Source organism: Pseudoliparis swirei, chromosome 8, assembly GCF_029220125.1.
Source record: "Pseudoliparis swirei isolate HS2019 ecotype Mariana Trench chromosome 8, NWPU_hadal_v1, whole genome shotgun sequence".
Taxonomy (NCBI): domain Eukaryota; kingdom Metazoa; phylum Chordata; class Actinopteri; order Perciformes; family Liparidae; genus Pseudoliparis; species Pseudoliparis swirei.
In genome coordinates this window covers 21,146,971-21,172,052 of record NC_079395.1, presented here as the reverse complement: position 1 = coordinate 21,172,052, position 25,082 = coordinate 21,146,971, and the positions used below count along the sequence as shown (strand labels likewise).

At 45.5% G+C, this 25,082-nt stretch overlaps 1 protein-coding gene across 1 annotated transcript in view; it reads right to left on the bottom strand.

Moving 5' to 3' along the window:
* brinp2 (bone morphogenetic protein/retinoic acid inducible neural-specific 2) overlaps positions 1–25,082 on the bottom strand; it is a 141,047-nt gene that overhangs the window by 49,661 nt on the left and 66,304 nt on the right. The window contains exons 4-5 of the mRNA XM_056421463.1: positions 23,825–23,930; positions 388–624 (exon numbers count right to left, since the gene is read on the bottom strand). Of these exons, the coding sequence (XP_056277438.1) occupies positions 388–624; positions 23,825–23,930 (343 nt within the window). The remainder of the gene's footprint in view (positions 1–387; positions 625–23,824; positions 23,931–25,082) is intronic.

Sequence of the window (25,082 nt, the reverse complement as noted above, 5' to 3'; positions counted from 1 at the left end):
GCCGACGACTGCCCCGTGTTCATGTTCAAGGACGGCGCAACACTTCACAGGTACACGCTGCGTGAACTAACTGTTGTTAAAAGAATGAACTGTATCCAGCTTGGAGCTGTAAATCATCAACATCCCATCCGCCAACTGAACAGTCTCACACAACACAGTTTCTGTTCAGCGGTCCAGACTCGGTACATCCTGTCGCAACGCCGAGCCAAACAACACATTTTGGTCAAGCAGCCTCTCAGAGAAGATTTTTAATGAAAATGGTTTCTTGGAAAAGCTTCGTTTGAAAGGTTTAAACTCTGGAGAACATTTCTAGTCAAATTGGAGTGTTTCATTTTTGTAACCCACAAAAAATTGTGTTCATTACACATATCATTGTAGCCCGTGTACCTGAGTCCATGAACTCTTGGTTGAAGCCATCCCAGGCGTCTCTGCTCTTCTCCAGGTTGCCCTCCATGACCTTGATGTCGGCGAAGGGACAGTTGCACTCTGGGAAGCGCGGCGAGCAGCGGCACCAGCAGTCGTTGTCGCGGCAGAGCAGCTCGCCCTCCGAGTTGCACGCCACGTAGCTGAGGGCCGCCTCCACGAAACGCCCCCGCAGGAACTCTGGCAGGACATCTTGCAAGCCTAAAAAAAGAAGGAAAAAGGGAACACATGGTAAGGTATCACTTGTATTTTAATAGTAAAGTGTGTGTTCACACGTTGTTTTTTTGAGGGCTGAAATTGGACATGTTGAGAATATGGAGCGACATTTTTAGCCTTTAAACAGAAAATGAGGGACTTTTTTTCATATACATTTTGAAGAACATTGGGAATATTTTGCATAGAACATTTACTAAGTATACCATTTCTCTACGGATTGTAAATATTGATGCACAGCGCATTTTAGAAAACACATTTCCTTAGAGCCACAGTAGCCATAACCACTGGAAATCAACTGTTTGCAGAGACATCTGCTACACAACCTTTTACAAATTGAATGTACAAATTCAAATTCATATAACTTGATGATAAATGATGTTGTGTTTTCACAGTATCTGACACTAACAGCTATCGTTCATGTTCCAATATATACAGCAGAATAAGAGCTAATTTAGTGCTCATATGCACAGAGATACTGAAGCTCACAGCGTGTCTTATATTATCTGAGGCAAATAGAAAAGACAGGAGCTCATTAGCTGGCTGTGTTTATTGACTTTTGGTTAAGTGAGCGCTCCACACCACAGACTCCAGCGCTCTGCATGTGTAGCGAGGCCAAAACATGTACAATGATGCTCCAAAGGACCACGTCCTGCCTAACCAATCAAAAAGCACAATCTTGATAAAATGTTGGTCCAACAATCATTTCCAAATGTCATCTTCAACTCTGTGACGACTGGGAGTGAAGTAAATAATATATTCTTATATTAGCACATTGGAAGATCAATTACAACGTGCAAATTAGAAACTTTCTTTAAATAATAATCAAAAGGCTAACAGTGAGGATAGATTTGGACGGGGGGGGGGGGGGGGAGCTCCCTCAATTGTCACCACCAGCTGCCACTGGTATGACCAATCTGCTTCCCTAACTTCTTAATAGTGTTATAATTAGTGGTAAGGAGATGAGTTTCCTCTGTTGGGTGGCAGGACTTAGCCTTAGAGATAGGGTAAGGAGATGAGTTTCCTCTGTAGGAGGCCAAGCTCAGCCTTATAGATAGGGTAAGGAGTTGAGTTTCCTCTGTAGGAGGCCAAGCTCAGTCTTAGAGATAGGGTAAGGAGATGAGTTTCCTCTGTAGGAGGCCAAGCTCAGCCTTATAGATAGGGTAAGGAGTTGAGTTTCCTCTGTAGGAGGCCAAGCTCAGCCTTAGAGATAGGGTAAGGAGATGAGTTTTCTCTGTAGGAGGCCAAGCTCAGCCTTATAGATAGGGTAAGGAGTTGAGTTTCCTCTGTATGAGGCCAAGCTCAGTCTTAGAGATAGGGTAAGGAGATGAGTTTCCTCTGTAGGAGGCCAAGCTCAGCCTTATAGATAGGGTAAGGAGTTGAGTTTCCTCTGTAGGAGGCCAAGCTCAGCCTTAGAGATAGGGTAAGGAGATGAGTTTTCTCTGTAGTTTTGGGTTTTGTCAGGTTGAATCCGTCCCTCGACCAATTAAATACCCGCCACTATGCGCCTCTATCTGTGTGGAAGGGCAGGAATCCCCTGTGAGAAACTCATGTCCAGACACACTTCCACTCACAATAAAATCTATTCTGAGATAAGTTATATCACTGGTCAGGCTGTTCTCTGGTCAGGGCTCGTGGCTATTTACTGTGAACAGACTGCATGCTTGTGATGAGCTGAAATGAACACGTGTTGCTGAACATTGTAGAACAACTTGCGTCCTCTAATGGTGGGGGGGGGGGGGGGGGAACATCCCACTTTCAACCACACCGCTTTGATGATTTAAATTCTACCAAAAAATAATAATACTACTGCAATGCTTAGTGCAGGGGCCTCAGTCTCATGACTTCGCTGTCTATTAAAAACAAATCAAAAGCCCACATCTCAAAAGGTCGTCGTCATCCGTGAGGAAGCAGCAGGCGGCGTTCAGTGTTCCCGCTGCGCCCCTGAATCCCGTCCGTTGGTTCATGTCCGTCCATCCGTCTGATAATCACGGAGAAACTCCCTCGCCCTTTTCACTCCGGATGGCTTCCAAGTCAAATCTACCATGGATATGCACGCCTCTCCTCCAGTTTATCATCTTTCAATGGCTTGGAAAGCGATGGAATTAGTCACATTTCTTTCCTCTGCCATTCTTTGGCAGGTGCTTTGAGGTTCTGTGTGTGTGTGTGTGTGTGTGCGTGTGCTAGTCGTAAATCTGGCAGGGTGTTCTTCAGTTTTTGGAGAAAGCTAAATAACACTCTTCCCAACACCAATCGCGATCCAACTCTCTGTCTCTCTTCCACCTCGCTGTTTGTCGAGCTGTCTTTCTAAAATGTTTTCTTTTTTCCTTCAGGCACAATCACGCTGTCACTCTGCTGAGAGGCCATGTGGTCATTTCCATCAACGGAAGTAGTTTCTAAGTAAGCCTTGGTATAAGGCAGGGGTTCCCAAACTTTTTAGACCACGCACCCCCTTCTACATCCCGACCGGGTTCACGCACCCCCAATCCCCCAAACCATAAAAAAAAAACGCAACAGAATGCAAGAGTTGTTGATGGGGGGGGGGGGGGGGGGTGCTAGTGAGAGTGTGCTCACCTGTACGCGCATCACGGCTGGGCGTGACGCGCGCCGGCATCGAGCCGAGAAGAGTTGTTGACGGGAGGGGAGCGATGCGCGTTATGGGAGCGGCGGCGCTGGGCTTAGCCCAGAATCAGAATCAGAATCAGAATCAGAAACAGGTTTATTGCCAAAGAATGAATGTTTTCACAAACAAACGAGGAATTTTTTTTGGTGGAAGGTGCAACATTTGGACATGACAAACAACAATCAACGCAAGGAGGGAGGAGGAGTGGGAGGAAGAGGGAGGAGGAGGAAGAGGAAGGAGCGGGAAGAAGGAGGAGAGAGGAAGGTGGAAGAAGAGGTGGTAGTCCTGGGGGTGACAGTCAGTCAGTTCCGGGGTCCATTGATGAGCCCGACCGCCGTCGGAAAAAGCTATTGGTGTGGCGGGAGGTCGTGGTCATGATGGACGCAGCCTCCTCCCGAGGAGGGACTCGAACAGGAGTGTCCAGGGTGGGAGGGTCGGCGACAATCTTTCTGGCCCGCTTCAGTGACCTGGAAGTGAACAGGACCTGGAGGAAGGCAGATTGCAGCCGATAACCCTCTCGGCCGAGCGGATGATGCTCTGCAGCCTGCGCTTGTCTTTGGCTGTGGCTGCAGGGTGCCAGACGGTGATGGAGGAGCAGATGATGGACTCAACGATGGCCGTGTAGAACTGTACCATCATCTTCCCTGGCAGGTTGAATTTCCTCAGCTGCCTCAGGAAGAACATCCTCTGCTGGGCCTTCTTGGAGATGGAGCCGATGTTCAGCTCCCACTTGAGGTCCTGGGAGATGATGGAGCCCAGGAAGCGGTAGGACTCCACAGCGTCGGGGAGTCACACAGGATGAGAGGGCGGGTGGGGCTGCATTCCTCCTGAAATCCACAACCATCTCCACTGTCTTCAGAGCGTTGAGCTCCAGGTTGTTCTGGCTGCACCAGGTCACCAGGTGGTCAGTCTCCCACCTGTAGGCGGTCTCGTCTCCGCCAGAGATGAGTCCAATGAGGGTGGTGTCATCCGCGAACTTTAGGAGCTTGACGGACTGGTGACTGGAGGTGCAGCTGTTGGTGTACAGGGAGAACAGCAGAGGGGAGAGAACACAGCCTTGCGGGGAACCCGTGCTGGTGGTCCGGGAGCCTGAGACGTGTTTCCCCAGCCTCACGTGCTGCTTCCTGTCGGTCAGGAAGTCTGTGATCCACCTGCAGGTGGAGTCGGGCACGTGCAGCTGGGAGAGCTTGTCCTGCAGCAGGGACGGGATGATGGAATTGAAGGCAGAGCTGAAGTCCACAAACAGGATCCTGGCGTAGGTTCCTCGGGAGTCCAGATGCTGGAGGATGTAGTGAAGGGCCATGTTGACTGCATCGTCTGCAGACCTGTTGGCTCTGTAGGCGAACTGCAGGGGTCCAGGAGTGGGTCGGTGATGGTCTTGAGGTGTGACAGGACCAGCGTTCAAGGACTTCATGACCACAGAGGTCAGGGCGACGGGCCTGTAGTCATTGAGTCCTGTGATCTTGGGTTTTTGGGGACGGGATGATGGTGGAGGCCTTGAAGCAGGCTGGAACGTGGCATGTCTCCAGGGAGGTGTTGAAGATGTCGGTGAACACCGGAGACAGCTGGTCAGCACAGTGCTTCAGGGTGGAGGGGGAGACGGAGTCCGGGCCCGCTGCTATGACTGGGGTCTGCTATTTAAACAGCCTGCTGACGGATCTCTCCAGGATGACGCGAGGCGTCGCTGAGTTGCTGGAGAGTGCTCCAGAGGTGTGAGCCCCTGATGGGCTGGGGAGGGTGGGCTGATGGTCTGTGGCTTGTTGGTGGGGCTGTGGGGATTGTCTCAGGACTGCTCCATTGTCTTTCAAAGCGGCAGTAGAACTCATTTAGCTCGTCTGCCAGAAGCACATTGTTCATGGAGTGGGGTGATTTGGGCTTGTAGTTGGTGATCTGCCTGAGCCCTCTCCAGACAGAAGCAGAGTCGTTTGCTGAGAGCTGCTGTTGCAGTTTCTCAGAGTACAGTCGTTTAGCATCTCTCACCGCCTTGCTAAACCTGTATTTGGACTCTGTGTACAGGTCCTTGTCCCCACTCCTGAATGCCTGGTCCTTCTGCAGTCTTAGCTTCCTGAGCTCCGCTGTGAACCAGGGTTTGTCGTTGTTATAACTCACCCTGGAGCTGGATGGAATACAGCTGTCCTCACAGAAGCTGATGTAGGAAGTTACAGCCTCTGTGTACTCATCCAGGCTGTTGGTAGCAGTCCTGAAGACATCCCAGTCAGTACAGTCAAAGCACGCCCGTAGATCCTCCAGAGCCTCACTGGTCCACTTCTTGAACTTCCTCACCACAGGTTTGCAGAGCTTTAGTCTCTGCCTGTATGAGGAATCAGATGAACCATGACGTGGTCAGAGTTTCCCAGTGCAGCTCGAGGACGGCGTGATAGGCCCTGCTGATTGTTGTGTAGCAGTGGTCCAGAATGCTCTTCTCTCTGGTAGGGCATTTAATTAACTGTCTATATTTAGGAGTTCGTGGCTGAGGTTTCCTTTGTTAAAATCCCGAGTACAATAACTAAAGAGTCCGGGAAGGTCCGCTCCACACACCGTATCTGTTCGGCGAGGGTCCGCTGTGCCTCGTGCACGTTCCCCTGCGGCATGTAAACTCCGGCCAGGATGAATGAAGCGAACTCACGTGGGGAGTAGAAGGGTTTGCAGTGAATGATAAAGATTCCAGGTCCGGCGAACAGTGCTGTAGAATCACCGTTACGTCGTTGCACCAGCCGTTGTTGAGGTAAAAGCAGATTCCTCCACCCTTTTTTTTTTACCGGAGAGCTCCGTGACCCGGTCCGCTCGGAACAGCTGGAAGCCAGCGAGCTGGAGCGCAGAGTCTGGTATCGAGCCACTAAGCCATGATTCCGTGAAACACAGAACGGAGGATGAGGAGAAGTCTCTGTCTCTCCCCACCAGCAGCTGGAGTTCGTCCAGTTTGTTGCACAGTGAGCGGACGTTGGAGAAATATGCCCGGCAGCGCTGTCCGAGATCCCCGTTTCCGTAGCCGTACAAGCGCTCCCGAACGTTTCCCTCTCCGCCGGCGTTTCACCACGTGGGCGAAGGTGAGCACACCTTTTACAAAAATGTCCAGTAACTCCACAGAAGTAAAAAACGTTGGAAGTAAATCCGCTGGAGTTGTTCCCCTGATGTTCAAGAGCTCTTCTCTGGTGAAAGAGCTCTGGGAATCCCAGCAGAAAACAGTATTTAAAACGAAAACAATAAAAAACATCGCGCACCAACACACCGAGGCGACCTTTCGCGGCGCCATCAGGAAGAGTGAAGCAGCGAAATTTGTCGACATAGAAACACTCTCAGACAGCAGCTTGCTGTTACGTGCGCCTGCTGCCAGTCTGACTCCGCTGTTTTGGGTGAATGACGTCACGTGCGACCTGGAGGTGTTAACCACTTGTGTGCCAAATCTTTTTTCTTTTGTTTACATTCGGGGCTAATTAAAATACATCCGGGGCTTTAGCCCCGGGTTTTTTAGCCTAGGGACGCCACTGGTTAAGACCGAAATGACACTTGAGAGCCCTGAGAATGTTTAATATTAATTATTACACCATTAGACCACCATTACATTTTTCCTCTCGCGCACCACACTTTGGGAATCCCTGGTATAAGGAGTCGGATCATTTCGTTTTGGACTCTTGGTTGATGATACGGAGACATAAAGGAATGAGAATACCTGATGCCATGGTGCTGCTGATGCCCCGCCCACTCCTCCTCTCTACCTCCATCTGCCTGATGGATCATGGAGGTCTGGATCGTGGTCCATGCCTACTACCAACTATTCATACACTCTGTCATATTCATTGAATGTGTTGTTACTCTGAAATGATTCTTTCTGGTCCTTCTGGTCACATGACATCTATTGTTCCGTCCATCCTGGAGAGGGATCCTCCTCTGTTGCTCTCCTGAAGGGTTCTTCCCTTTTTTCCCCCTGAAGGGTTGTTTGGGAGTTTTTCCTGATCCGATGTGAGGTTTTGGGACAGGGATGTCTGTGTGAACAGATTGTAAAGCCCTCTGAGGCAAATTTGTAATTTGTGAGAATGGGCTATACAAAATAAACTGAATTGAACATTCTGTTTGTTTTCTACTCCTGATTTTTTTTCGTTTGTTTTTTATAATATTTTTATTAAAAATGTCCTCAGTTCCTCGAACATAATTGATTCATATAATTGTTCCTTTCTTTCACTGGTGGCTTAAAAATGGATGATATTGTACTTTCACTTGCATTATATTAGTTATGAAATTGTCAGCTCAAATCAAGCCATCTGATTGAATACAATATGCACATGGCACAGCAATGACTTCTAATTCCTTCACACTTTAAGAAGCCATCACTTCCACCAACAGGGAGCAAGTAATAGCTACAACATGATACAGCATGCAACAAAAAAAAAGCTTCAAAATGGGAAACCTCACAGAGGAGTGGATGGAGCAGAATAGGATTCACCTCCTGAATGACTTCAGGTCCCCGTGTGTTTCTCACCATTACCACTCCCTCCTCAGCACCACAAGTCACACACTATCTGTTGCAGGTCTTGACACCAGAGAGATGATGAAGTAGAACTATTGACCACTTAAACCACTTGAAAGTGGAGCAACATCCTGCCGGGCAACCCACCTCCACCCATCAAAGCCCACCTGCTGTAGCTAACCCTTCCTCAATAGTTGCACAATCAATGATGTAAATAAAGAGCTAAGTATTAAAAATCGACATAACGCTAGCATGTGCTGGCCGCTAGCGTTAGTTCCTCAGTATGTGCAGGCAGCCAGGACATAAAGGCCTATTTTATTTTATTCGTAGTTATTCATGAGAAGAAGAAAAATCATTGATACCCTGAGCTATTGCTTTAGTACAATGGGTTATTGTCAATGAAATATATAAACAACTAAGAGCGTAAAGCTCTGCAACTTTTTTGAACCAGCTTTTGTTGAATGTTCAATCTGCGTTCATCCGATCAATTTCACACCCGAGTAAAGTCCCATTTACTTATACAACACATTTAAAAGCAACAGGAGTTAATCCAACGGGCTTTCCAGGGGAGGCCGATGCCTCTATAGCCTACCGGTATCCAACAAATAAAGACATGAATTCCATATAAATAAATAAAAGGACAAGCACATAAAAGTACAAATGTAGTAAGAGGATAGGGGAAATGTTATTATTGTATGATCCAACAGTGGGTGTCGGGGCAACTGTGGGTCAGAGCTTAGCAGGTCCGTCTTTCAATCAGGAGCGGTTCAATCCCCGTCCTAGTCGATGTGTCCTTGAGCAAGACACCCAACCTGAATTGCTTCTGGTAGCTGTGTCTACGGTGTATGAATGTGATTGTATGTTGCTTTGGATAAAGGTGTCAGCTAAATTACATTTAGTGTAATAACAGTAGAACACACACCAGTAAGAGGTCGGTAGGAGTCCAAAGTGTGAGATCTACAGGACACGTAAACAGGGACAGTGTGAGATCTACGGGACACGTAGACATGGACAGTGTGAGATCTACGGGACAGGTAGACATGGACATTGTGAGATCTACGGGACACGTAGACATGGACAGTGTGAGATCTACGGGACACGTAGACATGGACAGTGTGAGATCTACGGGACACGTAGACAGGGACATTTTATAGAAAGAAGAAAATGCTAAATGCAAAAAAATGACAATGGGAATTCAAATAAACTTCATACTTCCTCTTACGGTTGTCAATACTTCTAGATCACAACAACCTGGAGTCTATTAGGTGAGATCAGGACTGCTTATGCGTTACATTGGGTGTAGAGCCGAGACATAGTGTTGTTCGGACAGTTTAATGGGACAACGACAGTGTGTTCACCTCCATTGTGAATACCTCAAGAGTTGCTGCACATACATAAGAACATGGTGATGAAGAAAACGCCCCCAGGGGGCTTCCTTCCATTGTTTTCCATTTTGATTTATAGCCTATTTTAACTTAAATTATAATCAATCGAACATGGGTGCCATTTTTATTAATGACGTACTGCTCCGTGGAGGCAGTATTAAGACACTCGTTTAATCACTCAATAGATCAATCAATCACCAACCCCTCCACGCTGCAGAGGGGAGCAGTTTGAAGCCATCGATCGCTTACACGGTGAGAGTTCAAAGTGGAGTTCAGCCGACAGGTCATCTGTCAGCGAGGGCAATGTAAGTAAGCAACGAGGGGAGTCGGGAGAAACGGAGAACAGGCTGGGTGGTCAGGGAGAGGGAGGTAGGAGACTAATAAGGCATGAGAGGAACTGTAAAGTGACTGAAGGGGGGACACGTTTAAATGCAAGCTGTGCTAAGTGGCATACCATTATCTACTTGTACCTTTCTCTTTCTATTTAGAGTTACTTTTGACAATAGAGTATTGAGCTTGTAATGAAACTGAGCAGTTCTTAGCTGTCTAATGCGTTGAAAAGGTAACTAAGATTTAATTCAGTTTATTTTATATGGCCCAATATCAGAGGGCTTTACAATCTGTACATATACGACATCCCTGACCTTTGACCTCACAAGAAATAGAAAAAAACCTTTCATGAGGAAAAAAGTGAAGAACCCTTCAGAAGAGCAACAGAGGAGGATCCCTCTCCAGGATGGACAGAACAATAGATGTCATGTGACCAGAAGGAATCATTACAGAGTTACAACACATTCAATGAAAACAATAGAGTGAATGAATAGTTCATTGTAGGCATGGTCCAGAATCCAGATCAAGCTTAGGCTAGTTTATGTTAATGGGATAAAGAAATTCGATGTTTCTCAAAGTATACACCTATACACTCTGTCATATTCATTGAATGTGTTTTAACTCTAAATCTGGCTCCATGGGAACAGCACTCAGCACGGCCAGCCAGCCAGTCACTGCTGGTCCTGAATGAGCGCTGGAAGCGGCTTCATCCAGACACTCGTCCTGGAGGCGGAGCTGTGCGACTACGGATCATATATGAACCCAGACACAGGGCGCTTGATGTTCCGACATTTGTGGTATTTCCACAACAAGTATAACGCAGAAATAGTTGTTAATGTCCCATGGTCGATAGCTGAAATGAAAACTGTTTTACAGGAATGTGACCGGGCTATGTGCTGGTAACTAGCGAATTAACCGCAAAGTGTTGAGCGAGTAAAATCAGGTAAAAAAGCGTTGCAAATATTCAATTCCAACCGCTGAAATCTTTCTTTGGTAATGCAGAAGGACATGAGGTTGCTGGGCTCTCGCATAATCAAACAGCGGACACGATAGCCAGGTCAACTTCTTCTGACATTTAATAAGTGGGACCCCAAGATGGCGCGATTGAGATTCTGACGTCACGTGAATACGCTCTATATGTACAGATTGTAAAGCACTCTGAGACAAATTTGTAATTTGTGAAAATGGGCTATGCAAATAAACTGAATTGAATTGAATTGAAAAAAGTCAAGGATGCTTGAATAGACCTTCCAGGTCAAGTTACAATCACAATTCCTATTAGGATTAGGATTTTGGATTCCTCTTAACATGGATACAAAACACTTAAGTCTATTAAAAAAAAAAGACGAATAGAGTATTATAATTTCAAAATGAATACGTTCTCCTACACTGAAGACTATACTGAAGAACAAAGCAATTCTACTTTGCTGACTGTAACGTTGCTCTGGTGGGAATGAAGCCATACTATGTGAAAATCTTCTGGTTCGACCCAACCGTCTCTCTCTGCCGTAACTTTTAAATGAGGCTTTATAGAGCAAATATCAGTGAGGATTCAGAAATGGGATTGACTATTCTCCCTTCAAATTGGTCCTGGAAACAGATTTTTTGGCAGACTGATAAGGTGATGAGAAAAGTTAACTCATGCTTTTCCCTTCTTTCCAAAGTCTTGAAGAGGATATGCATATCCTCCACAATTCATTGTGGGTGTTCTTACGCAGATGACACGCTTGTGTATTCTCGCCTCTAAACAAAGGATTCGGTCCTCGGTGGGATTCAAAGGGTGCCTGTGGGCGGGATTGTATGAGATTCAACTGTTGAAGGATCCTTTCGTAAAAAGTGTCTGCTGACCACGTTAGCTGGTGACCCATCAATGCGGTTGCTCGTAGTGGAGGCAATACATTTGAAATACATGCCCATCAGTGTTTATGATCTATCTGAAGATAAATAGAGATTATGGAAGGAATAATATTTTGTCTTTTTGCCCGGCAACCGTCCTATTTCTTGTCTGGCACCTGTTTCCAGTCCCTCCCGTTGATTTCAGGACCGATCTCTGTTTCCTTCTGACGGGAGCTTTTAGGGTCATTACCCAGAAGGTGTTCCTTCCATCCAGCCACAGATTTAGATCCCCCCCCACCCTCCAGTAGACCAGAAATAACCGACTCACAGGCCCTTCTTGTTCTTTCTCTCAATCTCCAGCAGAGACCACACTTATCTTTTACATTTTGGGCAATTCAAAGCTCTTAGACTCCCTCTCGAACCAACACCCCTCCGTTACCAGCGTGTGTCCGAGTGCTCGATGCACTCTTGCCGCTATGTGCTCCCTGCTGTCGAGGCGATGCTGCTGCTCGTACCCTTGGAGGACTTGGCCTGCTCTCAGAGCCTTGGGCTCTGGCGGCAAATCAGCTTCAACGCACGGTCCAGTGGACGGGCTGGCACCGAGGGTGCTGTATCACACACATACCGTTCCGTCTCGTGTCATGTTTATCTCTATGTCTGCCTTTTTATTCTTTCTTTCCCATCTGGCTGTCAATTGGATTTTCTGCAGACTTGCTGCAAAGCAGGCAATGCTAAACAAATTTCAGCCAGGGGTTGTTCTGTGCTCTCTCACGATAGATTTGTGTTCTTCAGAAAAGACATTCAGCCACATGGCCAACGAATGCAAAAACAAAGGCAGTAATGTTGGGAATAGATAGACTTTGAGTCTAAAAAAGGGTAAAATGCCTCAAAGTGCTTCCTCCACCTTTCGACATCCCTCCCTCACACAACCCTTACATCCGAGACTCTCGTTTAGGCATTGTGATGTCAGAGGCGACAGCGGCGGGGCATTTTGTCGAGCCGTTTTTGTGTCGCGTTGCACACTTGACAGGTGGTGTGCTGAGAATTTGTTTCAGTGACTGCCCAGAGTTGGGCCCGAGCAGTGGGAGCCATTTGACAGGCCTCTCGCCCTGCAGGAGCTCACGAGTGTCGTACAGCATCTGTCCCCAGGCTCGGCTTCCGCTATTGATGGAATTCCAGCAGAGTTCTGAAGGCGCATTTGGGGTGCTGTGTCAGGGGCAGGAGGGGGGGTCCGTTAGAGGTTTTCCTGGAGTCCCTCTGAGAAGGCCACCGAGCAGCTGTCAGCAGGCAATGCTGTCCTTTTTTACTTGAAAGCGGGGGGGGGGGGGGGGGGCCTGCAGGTTTATTTGTGTGCTTTCATTATGAAACCCTTTTCTGGCTAATACACACACAGAGAAATTACTTTGGCTGTGTAATATGCTGAGAGCACATCTATATTTCGTTCCAGGGACATCTATTATACATGCATATTTATGTCACCGGGACCCTGAACACACAATAGTTGGAATTGAAAAAGGAACATCTGCTGGTATTTAAAATGGACTGCGGCTGTGTGTACATACTGTACGTTTACATAGTTTTCATGAATTCATGATATCGGTTTTGCGGATACATTTTTTTGCATTGAGGGGTTTTTGTGTTATGGTCGAGGTCGTGATGGATTGAGTCAGTACAGGTTCTCTGTGTTACATTTACTCGACTGCGAGAGTGCGAGCCAAGGTCCAGCATAGACGTTTTTTACGACTGAGACAAGTACATTGAAGCCTTGAGCAGGGAAAACTTGAAAGCGTCTCGTCGAGAGGGGACAAGTGCCAGGGAAGCAGCTTTCTACAAGAGAATGCAGAAAAAGGAATAGGGCATACTATTACATATTAAATGTTCGGATTTATTTGCTAAAGTCCTTTCAGGGTAGAATACAAATAAAGTGAATACCACTACGATCAGTTCTTTGTACTGGAGACCCTAAACATATTCGTCGAGGAGGACTAAATTGCCCATTTTGTACCTACCAGTATGAAAGGGAGATCAAAGTCTGGTGGACTTACAATGTGTCTTTTCTTATTTCCAGCCTGAGGTGGAAGAAAGCTGTTTGGCTCGGACAATTCTCTATATGTATGCAATAATGTGGACAGGAAGGGTATGAAGATCGGAGTTTTGAATGGTATGTCGGCAAGTGGACTTTCATGCAGGAAAATATGTTTGCCTCCTGCGACAGACCTGCGATTGATCCTCCACTACGCTCCTATGGAGCCCACACTATCATTAACTCCCATGTTACTTTGGAAATTTCAGATAGAAGCATAATGCATATGTATTTGAAGAATATCTCCAGACATGTACGTCTTATGCTACGTTCACACCAAAAGCGCCGCGATTTGTTGCATCGCCTAAAACGCGAGAGTTTACTCGCGTGACCATTTGCCGTGTTCACGCCAAAAGCGTTGTGAAGCTCTGCGAGGGGCGGGGCTTATCTCTGTGGCTTGCCTCCATAAAAACCTTGATCATTTCCTTCATCTACCACGGAAGAACTTACCACTAATTCTGCTTTATACTTGTTGTGGACATCCCACAAACGTGCGAACATCTAACGCCCTCGTGTTTGGGTTCATGACATCACCCGTAGTCTCACACAGCTCGGTGACTTTCACCGATGAAGTTACTGTTACGTCCGAAAGACTTCCGCTTCCAGCGCTATGAGAGAGGAACATCTAACGCGTGTTATTGTGTTCAAAACAGTATAGTCAGGTACTCATACGAGGTTGTATTAAAGAGCTCCGGGTGCCCACAAACCGCAACGATAAGTTTGTGCATCTTGTTCTGATTCAACAGCGGCGGGACAGCGATGACGCGCAGAGCAACTTAAGAGCTGATTGGCGCGAGTTGCGAAATTATCGCCTCAAAGTTAGTCCACAGTGTATCCTAAACCCCCCGATCTTAAAAACTCTATCTCAACGATTACTTTGTTGAGGACACTGTCCACTGACAGACTTTGTGTTGGTACGTATGCCAATGAGTTCCTTGGAATGGCGGAAGTGCGATGAAAGGGGGGTTGAGGGGCGAGATTGAATAAGTACACGGGTATGAACAGAGGGTTGAGTGAGGAACGATGATGGGCATGGGCGAGAAAATGTAGCAGCAAGGCCAAAAGCTTGTTTTTTGACAGCGAGGTGGGAGGGCTGTGGGCAGTGAAAGGCTGCAGGGTTTATGTTCTCCAGAGGACTCTTCGATACACTTTCCTTCGCTCTCATCACAGGAAACCACAGGACGGCGATGAAGCAAGAGTTCACACTGAGATGTTGCACCAATCCTCCGTGTCGCTCCGTGGGAGGGGGGGGGGGGGGGGTTGGCCTTGCTGACACATTTCCTGGCCCATGCCCATCATCGTTCCTCTTTCAACCCTCTGTTCATCCCCGTGTACTTATTCAATCTCGCCCCTCAACCCCCCTTCTCATCCCTAATTGTCCAAACCCCCTTTCATCGCACCTCCGCCGTTCCAAGGAACTCATTGGCATACGTAACACCACAAAGTCTGTCAGTGGACAGTGTCCTCAACAAAGTAATCGTTAAGAGAGGGTTTTCAAGGTCGGGGTGTTTAGGATACACTGTGGACTACGCTCAGTCCTGAGAGACGCTGATTTTGTGGACAGATAAATGCGACCGGATGGACTTCTAAAACGTTCTAATCTTCCTCTTTTTTAATCTTATCAAATCCACACTTGAGCTTGTTATATTTTCTCAAACCTATGGATTTTTTTTCTTCTTTTTTTTTAGCATTATCTTTACACTCAAGTTTCTGAGTTGCCTCCTATCAGGGCTCTAAATATGGAAGCATGAGACGTATAATTTTAGCGTCTGTACGGGACTTAACTAATTCCAGAGTAAACCCATCTGCGTCATTATTTGAAGATGTAGTATAAAAAGCGAGAAAGTCCTCTTCGGGCAGGTGGGACGGGGACGTTGGATGGGTCAAATAAACATTGGGAAACCAAAAGTCAACATTGGCTTATTTTACCGTAGTTTAGTTACGTAACTTCCACTCCTAATTTATTATGCAGTTACATAACGCCAGCATATTTTTTCAGAACAATCATTATTAGAACCCCAAACATGATCTTTGCTAAAAACCCGACCAAGTACTTGAAAAAGTAAAAAGTAAAAAAAGAAAAGTAAACCTACGCTGGAAGAAAAGACAGTTTGCATTGAGCGGAAACTGACCCGTCGCCCATGAAACGTCCAAAGCGGACGCTAGAGGGGTACAACATGGTCTCAAGCATAGGGCCACCGACCAAGTGTCGCTATTTGCCGACGTTGGGATCAAGGAAGTGTTGTCATGACCACCACAGCATGTCTTTCTGTGCGATTCCATGTTTGGAAAGGGCAATGATTCAATCACAATCGTCTGGGGAAAAGACAGACACCGGCTAACGTCTGCAGAGTGGATTAATATTTAAAATGATGGTACTGGGGAGCCGAGGGAGATGCTCCTGTTATTATTAACACGTTAGCCGGGTCGCTGCAGGTCCTACCAAACCTTCTGTCAGGGCTGACATTCAGAGACGAGCCACATGTAGGCCACGGACACTGTTGTCTCAGCCGCCTTCGGGTGAAGTTGGTTCTCCGTAACCCTTTGCGTGTGTGTGTGTGTCGGGGGGGGGGGGATCTCTTTCCTGAGAGAAGATTACGTAAACTGAAAGCTGCTCGATTCAACTGGTGCAGCGGTTCCTGCATTTGTGTCCTGGACTCTGGATGTGTTGTTGACGCAGTCATATTCCTACCGCCAGGCCCGGGGTGGGTAATCGGGAGAGTTCCCGGTGGGCCGCTTCACTTCTGGGCCGGTCGAGAATTGTATTTGTTGACATTTATCACGTTAGTCCATCTTCTCTTAAAGTGGGCTACACACGTTCCGCATTCTGACACCGCAGCCTCTGCATGGGTTGTACCATGCGAGGAAGTTCACCCCTCCCAAATAATAGAGTTGGTTCAGTCCATTATGGAACCAACCAACTCAATTTGAGAGAGGAGCACTTCCTAATCGAGTTGGTTCGGCCCTTCGCCGTCTTTTCCAAAAAGTTTTCTCAGCTCCTGATAGCTGGGCCGGCCCGACCGCAACGATACGCGTCAGGGAGGATGGACGGGAGGAAGAGGGAAGGAGGGGCTGAAAAAGCCAGGTTGAAAAAAAGAAAGGCATTGGAGGAGGATGCTGCCAAATGTGCCAAGCTTACAGATTTATTTTCAAGAGGACAAACACAAGTGTCAACTGGTGAAGAGAGACAAAGGCCTCATGATTAGCAACATAACTATTCGGCTAACGTTGTAGCCGTGATTAATATCATTGTAGCGTTGTCAACCTATTCTCAAGCAAAATATTAAATTGAATTAAAATATTAGCCTTTTAAATCACCCAAAATATGGCAATCCATAGACTTTGCAAATATTATGGAAATATTGATATATACTATTGATATTGAAGTATGCAGTAATATCACTCTTAATTTTTCTTTGTAGCTTCGGAGCAGCAGATAAGACAGTCTCCTGCTGAAAATGATGAGCCCGACATTTGCAATGAGGAGGCCATGACTACAGGGACAGGTAGAGAGGATAACAGAGGAAACGATATGAATTAAAGTTATATATTCTAAGAAAGAGCAGTATATGACAGTACTTGATGAACCAATATGCATTGTTTGCTCAGAAGTGTGTGTAGTAAAGGAGTAAATCACCACTATATAATACTCATGCAGAAAAATGATAATGACCATGACAATGACCATGACCATGACAATGACGGCCCCCATGAGGTCTCACTCCAACAAATCTGGCCTACTGCCTAATCTGAGTCTGACACCCCTGCTATGCCCTTCTGCCTTTTTTTAATGTTATGCATATTTTTTGTTAACTTCTCATTTTAAGTGGATTATTATTGTTGTATTTAACCTTTACATTATTTGTTGGACCATGGTATTAATAAAAGAACTACAGGATAGTAAGAGCTGAACTGTTGCTTCATTTATCCAATTTCCACGACCATGAAAAAAGTGGGCTGGTCTTGAGCCTGAAATTCCCGGGCTGAAAAGTGGCCCCACTCCGGCCCTGCCTACCGCCCACACTCAGACACACACATTCACATCCACAACACAGCTGCACGACTAACAACCCGAAGTGGAGCGCTAAAAGACTAAAACAAAACATTCGGCACAAACGGTAATGACGTTGCGAATCCACTTCAAAGCATGCCTCGGAAGTCCAGGCTGAGGTCAGGCTGTTTTTTTTTGTTGACAATCATTAATGACGAGAGAAGGACGGCCGCCTGAAGGTACACAACACACACAAACACACACACAAACTCAGTGGAGCATTGAGACATTCAGGGAATAGAAAACTTGTTTCCACTTGAGAATGTACAGCTTCCGAATTTCCACCGAATCAACACGAAATGATGTCACCCGTTTCTGTCCTAGAATTCTGATAGGGTTGCTTTTTCTTTTTCTCCATGACTTATCAGCGGTGTAGAGGCTCAACACACACACACACACACAGCGGTTCATCCTCCAACAACGGAGGGGCTTACATGCAGCATTTCATCGCTATTAATTGGCTCGTCGGGATGTTTTCTGAAGCAAGCTTGTTGTTGTTTTTTCTCCTGAGCTTTCATAAGTGGCAAAGACGTTTTGAGGGAAGGGGGGGGGGGGGGGAATCAATACATGCACCTATGTTGCAAAACACGGAGGCGGAAATCTTTATGACTCCTTTCAACGTTGACAAAGGCGGTGCAGACCAGATCTGCTCTTTTTGCTCTTAGCTTTTATAATAATAGCCTTGGGAATGTACACTACCCATCTGTTTATTAGAGGGAACTGACATTATTTAGCTGGAGGAAACTCAATAAAATAGGTTCCAGTAGTTTAGACTGTCCAACTCAGACAGACCAGACGTTGCTGTGGCTCAATAGGATCCTAGTCGCGTGTCCTCTTGTCTGCGCGACATCACGGTCGGTATGAATAGTTTTGATGCTAAATATTGGCAAACGAGTATTCCGCATTGGTATGTACATGCCTTTACTTGGAAGTACCGCACAGAGCCAAATAAGCAAACATTATTTGAATGTGTCTTCCCACAGAGATACACATTACTTAAACGTAGCTTCAACCCCATTCCTTAATTGATGATTGCGCTATAGGCACCTAGATACAGATTTTACTTTGCCCTACGAAAGCTAGAAACAACTTGCATGACCTAATTATTGTTGATTGGGCTGCCGGGATCGGAGTTCTGAAGTTCCATTCAAAAGCAAGCCATCAGACGAATTGGCTGGCATTAGAGGGTTGAGTCTACCCTCGGATGTTGCTGTGTTTCTCCAATCCCATTACAAAATCCACAGACAGCAAATACATCATGAATTACACCATTAGCAAATAGAAGGACACTTTAGCTCTGTAACGGAGTGCAATACAACCCATATATAGAAAGTATATATACATATAGGGCATTTAAGAGATTACATTTTTAGCAAAAATACAGTTAATCTACGACCAATGTCTTATTTACCCACACATACATCTTTCTTAGAACTGGACCTGACAAATGAGGTGTCTAAATGTATTGTTCCTGACCTGTGTGTACAAATATGTATTATTTATAGCTCAATGTGAAACTCTGAATGCCCTTAAAATGTATTTTCTTAGCCAGCCGCTTTAAAAAAACTATTATGTGTGTATTCTGAAACATAATAGTTGTTTAACATGACAGCGTAACTCTATTGTACCTTCACTGTGGTCGACAACATTATCCCGTCTTATATCTCAATAACAGCATCTCTTATTAGTCAAGGGCCACTTTGAAACTGGAAATATATTTTCTTTTTATCATCCAACTTCATGTTTAGCAATTCCTTCTTCATCCGTGTCACAGCACAGAGCAGCTTGTATAACACATTGTGCTGTGCTATTAATATGTTCTTATTGTTGTGGGTTCTCCAACACCCCTGCTGACACAGCAGTGTGAAATTGTCTTTTTTTTCTTTTTTTACTGGCACTGAACAATCTGTAAATCTGAGTGGGACTACACATTGTTCTTCTCTACCAGTGCAACACATCCTTAGACAACCGTTGGTATGATATCTTACGAAGAGCTACTTTGTTATTTTTCTACAAATATCCAGCAACCAGAGCAATCAGTGTTGAGGTATCAAAACCACCTGGTTAGGTTCGGAAAAGATTGGGATGTGGGTTAACATAACGACGAAAGTGACATTACTTAAAAATTTTAACATTTGTTGAAAATTACTTTTGGGTTCAAATATCGATGGTCCTGGTGTTACATAGGTACAGAAGTACGTCAACGTCTGGGTTAAGACAACCATAGAAATGGTGTTAGGCAACAAATCAGTCACAGTGGGTTAATCACGGATGTGGCGTAACTTAAGTATTCAAGTTATGTGACAAATATGTCAATGTTTGGGTTAAAATAACTACAGATGTGTGTAGCTGTATAACTTATGATAGCTAAGTTTAGGTACACTCTGTCACTCATTGATTGTGTTGTTTCTCTGTCATGATTCATTCTGGTCACATGACATCTATTGTTCTGTCCATCCTGGAGAGGGATCCTCCTCTGTTGCTCTCCCAAAGGGTTCTTCCCTTTTTTCCCTGTGAATGTTTTTTTCTTCTATTTCTTGGTAGTTGTTCCTGATCCGATGTGAGGTCAAAGGTCAGGGATGTCTATGTGTACAGATTGTAAAGCACTCTGAAGGATAATTTGTAATTTCTGATATTGGGCTGTATAAAATAAACTAAATTGAATTGAAACTGAATGATTCGTGACATTTAAGTCAACTTATTAGTTTATATAAATGCATAATAATATTCATTTTATTATCACATCATATAAATATGGTTTGACACATTATGTTATAACAAACATGTTGATACATGCAGCTTTAACTTTTTGTTTTCAGGTGTGGGGTCTTCAGGTTATCACGTGACAATGTTCTAGGCTTGTTAATACCGTAATAGGTGTGTGATGACGAGTCTAAAACACTCATACATGGAGAGGAAAACCTCACAATGCCTTATCCAATACCGGATTCTTACAAAGAGACGTTATTTGTTAGACGGCACACCGCAGCCCGATCCCATGCTGATAATACTCATCACTTCAGAAGCACAGAGCACGTCGACCGCATTCCAACACTATTGCCTTCGGCCCGCCGTGGCAAAGCAAATTACACTTAAGCTTAGGAGAAATCTGAAGCGTAGCCACTGTGGAGCAGCCACTCGATGAAACGTGGAAAAACCTCGGGATTAGGACGGTCCCAAAGACGAATTTAAATGACGGCAATAGAGTTTGGTCCCCCTTTAACTTCTTTTTTGGAGGAGGTTACAGATCATTGCTGGTAATGAATCTCTTAAAGGAGAGGAACAGGCTGGGTGGACAGGGAGCATAATGGTATTTTGATATTCTCTCCTTTCTTTTATGCTCTTTTAATATTTGTGTCCATTAGCCAGTCTGCCCACAAGCCTGTGATGTTCCGGTGCGTGTCAAAAAACATCATCATTTCAGCAGAAGTATCTTCTACTGGATTATTACGTGATACAATCCACAGAAAATTGGTTCACTCATTCGTTACTTCGAGACTGGATTCCTGCAACTCCTTTTTATCAGGCTGCTCTAATAAGTCTCTTAGGTCCCTCCAGTTGATCCAGAATGCTGCAGATCGTATTCTCACTAAAACTAAGAAAAGGGATCACATCACTCCTGCACTAGCTGCTCTGCACTGGCTCCCAGTAAGATCAAGAATCACTTTTAAAAGTCTTCTCCTCTCCTACAAAGCCTTGATTGGTGATGCTCCATCATATCTTAAGGAGCTTGTCGTACCATATTGCTCCACTAGAGAGCTGCCTCACTAAATGCGGGACTACTTGTAGTTCCTTGAGTCTTAAAAAGTAGGATGGGAGCCAGAGCCTTCAGGTATCAAGCTCCTCCTCTTTTATTGAACCAGCTTTCACCTTCAGTCCTGGAGGAGACACAGTCACCTCATGGAGACTGAAGACTTTCCTCTTGATGGTCTTATAGTTAGACCTGAACCAGGTTCACCTGATCCAGACCTAGAGATGCTGTTAGAGGCTGAGAGGCTGAGGGGGACGCTTAGGACACACTGAGCACCTCTTTCCTCTTCTCTCTCTCCTTATGGATGAATTTTCATCTCTCCGTTACACATTATCAACTCTGTCATATTCATTGAATGTGTTTATGTTACTCCTTTTTCCCCCTGAAAGGGTTTTTTCTATTTTTTGGGAGTTTCTCCTGATCCGATGTGAGGTCAAAGGTCAGGATGTCTATCTATACAGATTGTAAAGCCCACTGAGGCAAATTTGTAATTTCTGATATCAGGCTATACAAAATAAACTGAATTGAATTGAATAGAATGCCTCAGAAATGGAATTATCTCTTGGTCATTGAATAGAAATATGCGATGAGCTGGTTAGACAGCCCTGGAAACTTAAAATGCTGACCCCATTGAAAATCCAAGGGATATGATGCTGTGACCCTGAAAAATTGTGATGTAAAAAAAATTAAAGACGGGAACGACGTAATATATTTTTTTAAATCTTATTTTCTATTATTATTTATTCACAAAACCAAACAGTAAGGATGAAAACGTCCTTCTTATTCCTACCTAGAAATTATTACAAAACAAAAAACATGAACTTTTTTAGAGATGCTAGGTGAGCACAATGTTAACACACAGCATCACTGTGGAGAAATGTTTCATGCATAGACTGTATAGAAGAAGTGGACATGGTTATAATACCAATTACTGGCAAAATGCCATTAGGCGGTTTAATTCCAAGCGGACCTGCTGATGCAGACGTGGCGCAGTACATCAGCGATAGCCGGTACAGACACAGCCTCTTTTCAACAGGTCGGCCGCCTGTTCGTTCCTTTTTAGGATTAGCCACGTTCTGTAACCTCACATTGTTTACTCCTTCTATTCATATATATTCACTCAGCCCACGGATTTTTACACCCATGCTCCTTATTCCCCGCTCGCCGCGGTGATTGTTTTCTACTTGTGTCACGACAATGAATTCCAAAAACGAATGGCGCTCCCAGTGAAGTAACTGATCATCACGAGTGAAATGTAGACTGTAGATAGTCAACACAAAGACTTGTTCTGTCTGTGTGGCTGTGAAACTGGACACACAGCCTATTGCATATATTTGTACCCTATCCTCCCTTTCTTTTTCCTCTGTTTTATTCTCTGGCACTTCAGCATCAGTTCTATTTTTTCTTATCTGTTGTTACTGAAGCACTTTAGTGATCAATCGCGGCCCCTCGCCAGACGCTCAATTAATGCGAATAACTGCAACCCCGTAAATCTGCACCATGGACAATATTAGTGTTACGGTTTCGAACCCGCCACGGGGTTCGAACCCGCCACCTCTGTGTTCTGCTGCTGGAGTTCCTGTGCGCTATCCACTGCGCCGTCCACACGTTACCATTTAGACACTCAGGCTCATCTGAGCCTTCCTCCCTGGTGACGAGCTGACTGGGCGTTGGCACTGCACACCTGCTCTAAGTTACAAATCAACACCAGAGACTACAAGAACCCGGTCTTCACTCCTGCTCCTCGCCAGATCATCCCATAGACTCACCTGGCAAGTACCAGGAGAGGCTTTGAGCTACATTGTTGCTATCCGTACTTTGTAGAGCTGTTTTCAGTACTTTTGCTGCATTCCTTCTGACACCTTTTTTCCACTCCAGACCTGCCGTGCCACGACCCCCTGCCTGGACTCTGACTACTCTTCCGAATGCCCCTAAGTATCGTTTATATCTTCTATATCTACCTGAATACGTATGCTTAACAACAGCCTGTGAGTTTTATGGATTCAGGTATATATATAGAGATATACATCGATTTGCCTGTTTTGGACATTAAAACGCCTCGTTAGGCATTACCTCATTCCCTGCCTTCGGAGTACTGCATTTTGGGTTCAGACACCACTCAGTCCTAACAATTAGCCTGATTAGCGCAGTTGTATGCGAGATTAGCCGTGCACACGTGCGACACAATCTCACGCCTGGCGGAGTTTATTAAAGGTTGTCAAGCCTCGAACGTTGCCAACGCTTCTTTTTCTGTTGTCAACTGTTATTCAAACACAAAGGATTGACACTTTGTGTGGGATTTCCTTCAGCGCGCAGTGATCCAGGTGCAGTTGAAAGGGGGTCAGGGAGGGGTCAGTGTGTACGGTCCGTTGACAGCTCCACCCCCCCCGAGAGACAGAGAGCCGGTCACGGAACAACAGTCATAAGAACGACTGCAGCGTAAAGGTAAAGGATCATCCCGGCCAACTAGTACACAGAGGAGGTCAGAGGCTTGGCAGGGGGGCTGTGTGTGTGTGTGTGTGTGTGTGTGTGTGTGTGTGTGTGTGTGTGTGTGTGTGTGTGTGTGTGTGTGTGTGTGTGTGTGTGTGTGTGTGTGTGTGTGTGTGTGTGTGTGTGTGTGTGTGTGTGTGTGTGTGTGTGTGTGTGTGTGTGATCAAGCCTTACCCTTTAGGTGGATCTTATTTTCTGGGCTGTGCACCAACACCGAGCTAACTGAATCCAAGCTGTCATAGTTACTGCAGCCGAGAGGGCCCGTCCTTGTCTCGGTTACCTAGGAAACAAGAGGAAGGACAGATCTATTTCAAATATATGTTACTGTTGTTGCATCTCTTTTGGCTCCCTCCACACAACGACACATTAGCGCTGAACGAGGCCTCTCTCTCTCCCACCTGCCGCCGCCGCCAGGGAGAGACGGAAATGTGTGTGTGTAAGAGTGAGAGAGAGAGAGAGCTACACAGGTGTTTCTGAGGAGCGGTCTCAGATACAAAGGGATGGTCGAGCTGAGTCGGGTGTCTTGGTCTGATAATGACCGGCGGTGCACGTGTGTGTGTGTTAAAAAGCAGGGGATATTTGTAGTGGGTGCGTCAGATGTTAAAGATGAAGCATTGAATAGGGTGATCAGAATTATTAAAATAAGGAACATGACTTTCTTGGAATATTTATATAACTTCTTTTGACTAATAAGAGACAAAACAGGAAATATAACATTATTTTTTTCATTGTATAAATCATAACTTGTTTTTTTACCCAGGCGCAGATACAAGGCCCACTGTCCAGAGATCCTCCCACTCCACTTGCATTGTTGGTATCCTGCCCTTCAGGACCCATTATGCTCAAATAACAGATCTCCATGCAGGGAGTGAAGGCGTAACTCGCCAGTGCTAAGACTACATTATATGAAACGTCATGTTACATTCATACACTGTAGACACAGCTACAGGGAGCAATTGAGTCAAGGACGCATCGCCTAGGCCAGGGATTGAACCAACAACCCCCTGATTGGACGATGTACCTGCTAACCCCTGAGCCACAGTCGCCCTTCTACCATGTCTCCATGGTACCGTGGTCCAAACTACAAATTATTCACACGGGCAGTAGATTCTTTATGGTCACTGGCAATCTGCATCTGAAGAGGAAGGGGAGGGGCCAGTAGTCGACCATTGTGATTGAACCAGCATACAGAAATAGCCAGAATGGAATAAACCGTTGTTTCCCAACGACAGTTTCCCGCCACAGTGGCGATTCCCCTGTGGGCTCCTAAGATCAAAGAGTCAGCGAGTCTAGCTATCGTCTTCAAGCTGTCTCTCTCCTGGGGCGCCACCTTCCACGTTTTTGCAGTTTTGCGTTTTTTTGCCAGCTTCAGGCGATTAAAAAAAACAAAATGAAAAATGAACTCTACTTTTGCACGAGGCAATGTCAATCT